This window comes from Acartia tonsa, chromosome 2, assembly GCF_053477335.1.
Source record: "Acartia tonsa isolate MP-2025a chromosome 2, ASM5347733v1, whole genome shotgun sequence".
Taxonomy (NCBI): Eukaryota; Metazoa; Arthropoda; class Copepoda; order Calanoida; family Acartiidae; genus Acartia; species Acartia tonsa.
Window position 1 is genome coordinate 31,503,417 of NC_137261.1, and position 7,598 is coordinate 31,511,014.

Genomic DNA, 7,598 nt, shown 5'->3' on the forward strand with positions numbered 1-7,598 from the left:
AAATTAACAATTATAGAGTAACAGCGCTGTAAGATGATAGCCAACTTTTGCTTCCTGAAATATGTTAGCGTGCGTTAGGACTAGTAATAATTATAAAATTACTACGCTTTTAAATTACACAAATCTCTGTTTAAGGTTTAAAATCAATTGGACTATTCTAAATTACCTAAATTAAGAATAAGATATTTTTAATACAGACCATAAATATACATATTTGTTTTTAAAAGAATGGACATGTCCATTGGTTGTTTACATTTTTATAATATTTAAAATTTTAGTAATAGTTGAAGTATTGGTTCCTAGGAACTCGACTCGAAATATCTCCATGTAATATCATTGTCTAAAACATTTAGCATTATTATTTCAAAATAAAAAGTATCCTTAAAATGGATCTTAGGAAAGTGTCCTAATAGATTAGGACACCCTCGTGCTACTCCTGCTAAAGCAAGAGGTTTAAACATTCTGTGTGATTTCTTTTTTCTTTCTGTTTTTACAGCCAGTCAAAGTTTTATTCTGCTTCCTTATTTAGGTAATTTTTAAATTAAAAATTTTAAAAGAAAAGTTCTTAATACATGGTATTTCGGCGTTGGTCTATGGCCTAGAGACCTGGAGGATTAGGGACTTTATAATTATACCAGAAAACTGTACACTATATTTTACCTTATTTTCTATTAGTATGTGATATTTTGGTGTACAATCTACTATTAATTTATGCTTTTTTAAGTCATAAAAAGGGCTCTTTATCTTGATGGTGCGTTTTATGGACATGGTTGTGATTTTTATTGATATGATTTGAAAAGATTGAGGCCATGTTATTGATTATCAAGTATTAATAATGCATTTTCCTTGACTAATATTCCAAATGTGGCCTCTAAAATACAGAATCCACATATCCAGGCTAGCAAATGATTTATCGATGTAGATAGCTTCGGATTCGAACTAAAATTTTAAATTACAAGTTTAATACAGAAAAGTAAGAACAACAATGTCTGTAAGTTGCGAAACAATATGAGGTTAGAATAATATTTTTAAAAAAATTTATTATCTATAATACAAAGTAGAACGATGTCTGTCTGTCTGTCCGTCCGTCTGAAGCTTAAGATCTCAGTAACCACTGAACCGATCGGATTCACTCTTCAGGGTATATACCTATTGGTCCTGCGGTGGTTTTAAGCTATTTTCTTGGGGGGTGGGACACCCCCAACCCCCCCAAAAACAAAAAGAATCCCCCCCCCATTTTTTTTTTTTTTTAGGGGCGAAGCCACTAGTAATACAATAAAATACTATTTAAGTCCACTATAAATAACATAATTCCACTTTCTGTACATTAAAATTAATGGAAAAGTTTTAATACTGAAGATTTGTTTTACCCAATCATAATATCATTAAAGTTTTTATGCCAACGAACAGTGGCCAGGGTGGAGTATGTCTTCATGTTATAGGAAAAGGGCATAACAAATTTTAAAGTTAATGATGGTATTGTAAACTATCTATACCCACTTTCTGCACATTTGTGCAAACGAATCGTTATATATTTTATGATTTTTATTTCATTATTCGTGGAAAACTTATTATATTACGAAATATAATTAAATATGGCTTAGAACCGGTTTAAATTCAGCGGAATACTGGAAAAAATATTGAAATGTTTGTAGTGACCTGACTCCAGCTATGACGATGCCATTCAAAATAACACCCAGAACACCAACAACGGTTAGAACTCCAATGGCCAGGAAGGATGTGAGTCCGTCCTGATTTTCATTCATGCAGCTTGAGTTCATCTGAATAGAATAACAAGGATAACTGTTTACATAAATAACACAAAAATGTCCCTCCCTAATTTCTAATAGATATGCAAGACCTCCCTTTTAATAAACATTTTATGAGAAGAAACTTCCCCTGGAAACTTTTGGAAACCCACCAAAAGAATATTTTTATCAAAGATCTTGGTTTTTTTTTTACAAAGGGAGAGGTAGGTTTCGGGTAAAATCCGTAAAGGTTATGTGTTATAAGTTAAAAACAGTAGTAGAACGATAAAAATTTATGTTTACTTTAAAAAAAATTTTTGTCTATAGTTCTTTTCAATAAGAAATACACACATTTAATGAATATTATCTTTCTACTACTATTTTTAAGCTATACAACACGCACCTTTACGGATTTTACCCGAAACCTACCTCTCCCTTTATTCACATTACAAACCTATGCCATTTTACCCTCCCCCCCCCCCCCCCTCTAAAATAAAAGTAATTTTTTTAAAATTACATGACATGAACACTGTAAAAGTGTCGGACTGATTATGACGTAAAAAAAATTAGCCAATCAGAGGCCACTATAGATTTTACCATTGGTCAATAATGACCTCTCATTGGCGATTTTTTTTTGTTACGTCATAATCGGTCCGACACTTTTACTGTATTCCATGACATGACTACCCTTCATATCCTAAAATAATAAAAATGTAACAAGTATATTTTTGTTTTAAACACAGATAACAAACTATAAGGGTTTTTATGTATTATTTTGTATTATTCAACAGAAAACATTAGGGTGGGTTCATATCGGAATTAGACAAAGCGGGGATATGCAACAGATAAAATTAACCTTAAAAACATTTCTGACTGAAAAAGAATTTTAAAAAATTGAGTTTTAGAACACGACCACTTAAAAATATAATTCATTACTTATTAGTATGCAAAGACGACATTCAAAAAAATTTTGAATTAGAACTATGGCTTCATGGTGCTCCCTGGAAAGGCCTTGAGGAGCTGAATCAGGAACTTTTGTCCGTTTCAAAATATCTCGTTCCTAGCCTTAGAAATCACTAAAAAACCAAAATTTTTTAAGGTTTATTGAGAATTGTCCAATTTGTAGAGGTTTTTTAGATTTTCTCAGGCTAGGAACGAGATTTTTTTAAACGGACAAAAGTTCCTGACTCAGCTCCTCAAGGCATTTCCAGGGAGCACCATGAATCCATAGTTCTGATTCAATAAATTTTTGACTCTCATTTACAAATAGCTACACAATTGAATGTCTGGTCGTCAGCGGTTTTAAGACTTAGGATAAATTTTAAATCATCCAGAGGTGTATTATATCTATATAAATTGAGTGCAGATCCCCGCTTTGGCCTCAGAAAAAAAATGTCCAAAATTGACCCACCCTAGATAACATTGTATACAAATAAATCATAAATTTATTGATAAACTGTTGAACTTGTTCTTCTTTCTAAGATTAAAAAGTTAGCAAAACAAAACATAAATAAGATACATGTTTGTATATATGAAATCTAGATAAAATATATTTATTTAGATAAAAAATGAAAATATTACTGCTAAAAGATTTCCATTACGTCAATGTATTTTCATATAAGATATTACAGCGGTGTGGAGCCGTATCTAAATAGATAAGAATAGATATTTCTCGCATCGTATTATAAACAGCTTTCCGAGGATATAGAATGTACAATTATAAGATTAAAACCAGTTTTTTTGTTAGCCCCGAGGTGCCGAAATATTCGTAGAAAGCTGGATATAATACGATGCTAGACATAGTTTTTTTCGTATGGATAAAAACCGGTTCCTATCCACCAGATTCGAATGAATACGAGAAAATCTTTTCATTTCAAAATACTTGCGGCTTCAGCACTAATGGCCTCTTGGTTAATTTGAGGATAGAGGGGAAATAAGTCGACCCTCCACTTTTAATTTTACTTTTAAATATAAAAAAAAAATATTTGGCGGATGTCATTTTTATTTTTCTATTGAAGATTCCTCTTTGAGGATTAGATGAACCCTACCACAAAATAATCATTAACCTTCCTTAGACCTATGAAAAGCTTTATTATAAAGGAGAACAATATCGGTTAAACGGTTAGTGAATTCCTAAGCACAGACATTCTCTACATCATTAAAGGATGGTAAACTTCACTAATATCTTGTGTAACCATAAGATTATTATTAGAATTGTTTAATTTATTTTTTTACATAACCTTCAATTAAGTTATTTCTAAGATAATTTAATCATGAAGCCGTGGAAGAAGCCGGACTTCAGCCGCCTATTTTTCGCTGAAGCAGGTGCCCGGAAAAACGGCGGCTCCTTATCGCTGTTAAATAAACATAAATAAAACTAACTTTTCTGACGGATAAATGTAGATAATAGATCTAAAATCATAGATAAATGATCGGAACATTTCACTTAAAAAAATTACATAATAGAACAGATAGCATAGATAAATATTAGAAACTAGAGAACATTTAACTTTTACAAAAAAAATTATTTGAGTTTGTCTTAAAAAGCGAAGTTTTCTACATAAGGGTAAGGTCGTTAAGGATAACTTTATTTATACTTATATAAAGCTACACTTTTAGAGATATTTTAGAAAAGAAGAAAAAACATGTTAACAATGCAATATTATCTAGAAATAAAATACCTCTAATCTTGAGATATTTTCATCTACTTTTATAAAAAGTTCCATTTCTAATTCATCCATTTTGCTCTTCTAAATATTGCAACCTTTGTTGGTGATGATGTTAGAGTCTTTGTCAATGTTCAAACTCTATTTTTTTGACATTTTCCCTCAAAGTTCCTTTTGAGCATAATATAATTGAATATATGGAGTTTTTTTAGGTTGTATTAGGAACTGGGTAGTCTCGCAGGCTTAAGTAACCAGCAAGGTTTGGCAAAATATTACCCTCCCTTATTTACATACATACTTTTGAGCAGGTTATAACTTTTCATGTGTTAAAAATATCTAAACTAAGCTTTGATGCAATATTGATTTATTTTTGCAATTTTTTTGTGATAAGACTTATAATAACCGTAACATTATCTCTAGATCCAATTTTATTACTTTATCCTTCACTCTGTATATTGATACTTACGTACGTAAAAAGAAACGCATACAATATACACAACTTACATACATCAAGTTAATCCTAGACTTGTTCCGTATTCTAATATTGCAATATGATTAAATTCTTTTTAGGTTGCTAATTTAGTGTTATTCTGCTTTGACTGATGGCCTCCAGGTATAATCTATTAAAAAAGGCTCGTACTCTGAAAATACCCTACTCCACTCCCCACGTCTCTTTTAATACCCAATCTCTTGCTAATTTGATTCTCTTTCTGAATTGATGTATCAGATTGTACAGGTGCGTGCAAAGGAATTTTTCATGCAGACACAACTGTGAGGTAGTGGGGTTTAAACTAATTAATCAACCTTTCAAGGGGGAAATTGAAGTTGAATAAAGTTTCGACTGTTCATCATACAGCCACCAAACCCCCTTGCAATACTAGATCTCACCCATGAACGTGTATCTATCTATCTATTATTCTATCAGAACTGTTAAAATATCGTTTATTTTCCCCTCGTGTCTTAGACAGGAAGGTGAAAATTTTAAGAGTTTAAACATAGATGTATTTTAAGTCAAGATAATTAATCGGACGTACAAATCTATCAATTTTTGTGTAGTTTGATATCACCAAAGCATTTGATATTATATTAATCTTCAGTTTTATTATTCCAAACCCTAAATTTTCAGAGAAGCTGAACGTTTGTAAGGGTCATAACCTAAAAATTTCCGGGTTATAAAAATATCAAAGGCTTATTGTTTTAAAGAACAAGGGCAATTACATCATTAGATTTAAACATGCATGTATTCATAATAAATTATGTATAGAAAATCCAGTGTTTAGGCGCAAGAGAAATGTTTACTTTACTCGGTATATACCTTTCACTCCCTCCACACACCCCCCTCCCCCACCTTCCTTCACATATTCTTGCTCTGTTATACCTTATTTCTCAAGGATTTATGGATTGGATAGTGAAAAATAATCATTCACCTAAAGTCTATGCGTGTATAAATTCCAGTGTCTATTTATTGGGAGAAAATTGGTCATAATTTTAGTTAACTTGAAATGTCTCCCTCCATGTTATTTCCTTACTTTTGCTTTGTTGTTTTTATTTTTTATTTAAAAGTGAAGATTTTATGTAATTATCAACTATACGTTGTAACATCAGCGTCAGAGTATGTACAATTCTGCTCAATAATAAAAATTTAAAATGGATGAAAAACGTCAATCATAAACTATTTATATGCTATTCTATCTTTAAAAAAAACAAGTCCACCGTGAAAAAAAACTATCTTTAAGTGCTGATAGTCAAATAATGGGGGGGATCCTCTGATTATATTACATTAAGCCCCAGAAGATTGTATATCTAACAAATCCATTATTTAGCTCATTAGACGGCGATTTACCTAATACTAATTTTAGTTTAGGCTAGGCGCGCAGATTTCTGCCTCGTACGGATTACCTCCCGCAGAATTAAAGCTTCTTGCAGTGGCTTGAAGTAAGGTTTTTCAATAAATTGAAATAGAGAGGGGGCTTAGTTGTTAATTGACTGAATTCAGGGAAAGCACCCAAAAGAACCTGATGGATAAAAAATGAATAACTGTTAGAATAGAAGAATATATCAGGGTTCGGAAGCCGCGCGTAAGCCTCAGTGAAATCTTCATTTTATCACTATAAAATTCAACTGGATGTATAAAACTGCTCTTTAGCAGACAATCCTTCTTTCTGAAATTTTTTTTTCTGCTCACAACCAGGTTTAAAACTGAGGCTTATGCGCGGCTGAGGCGCGGCTTCCGAACCCTGGAATATATATATATACAAATATAAGTAACACAAAAGAACTAACTTTCTCATTATAGTACACTTCTATAATAAAACTTAAAAATATATTTATTTATTAACATAAATTAAACAACTTATATTTGCGTTAAATTAACTCTGAATGACTGAAGGCAAATTTTATTAAAAAATGAAGCAATTTAGATTTATAATTACTTATTTATATTTATTTAATTATAGTCTTTAAGACTGATACACTTGTTGGCTGTAGCTTTACACTACAAATTTCTTTAATCTGAAATTGTATTTTTTCTTATAAAATTTGTGATTTGTTACCCGAAAAAGGAAAGCCAAGAAAATATTAAAATTCGATAACGAAAGAAATTTATTGTATACAATAAAGAATCATCTCTTTGAAAGCTGTATTTATATCATTGAATGGTTTTAGGATAATCTTCACTTAGATGTTCGGATGGTTTTAAGCTATTTTTCTGCCCTTCACTCTTCCTTCGAATACAGAGCCTCTAAATGTTAGGGGTGCATCCGCTAGTAACAAATTAAAGTTAAACATCTGCAAAATTAATTTAATATATTAGGCCATTAGTTGGAAAAGTTTAAGTCAAGAATGCGAAATTTTTCTACAATATGGGTCGGTACGAAAGTTGTCATATTCCTAACGTATAGCTCTGATTGTCAATGTATGCATTTTACAATTTGGCTTGGTAATTCCTGAAACTGTTAAGGTTAAAGGTTAATTTTAAGAGCAAATCAATTACCATCTTTACAGAAAGTGTTGGTTTCTAGAATTTGAAAAAATATAAAATTACCTTTATTTTAGATTGAGGATTTCTGGAATGATAAAGAACTGTGTTAAGGCTAAGAATCCCTAGAAATAAATCTTAAATCGTAAATATTCTTTCAGGCAATCATTTTTGTGCATAGTATAACAATTTGAACATTAAAGCATT

General features: G+C 31.1%; 1 protein-coding gene across 1 annotated transcript; it reads right to left on the minus strand.

The window, feature by feature from the left end:
- Nucleotides 1-812: 812 nt before the first annotated feature.
- Nucleotides 813-4,523, minus strand: LOC145312506 (uncharacterized). The gene is made up of 3 exons (XM_080151762.1): nt 4,430-4,523; nt 1,660-1,781; nt 813-939 (listed from the first exon to the last, which is right to left on the minus strand). The coding sequence occupies exons 1-3, from the start codon at nt 4,487-4,489 to the stop codon at nt 813-815; spliced, it is 309 nt and encodes a 102-aa protein (XP_080007888.1). The 5' UTR covers nt 4,490-4,523.
- Between the last annotated feature and the right edge of the window lie 3,075 nt (nt 4,524-7,598).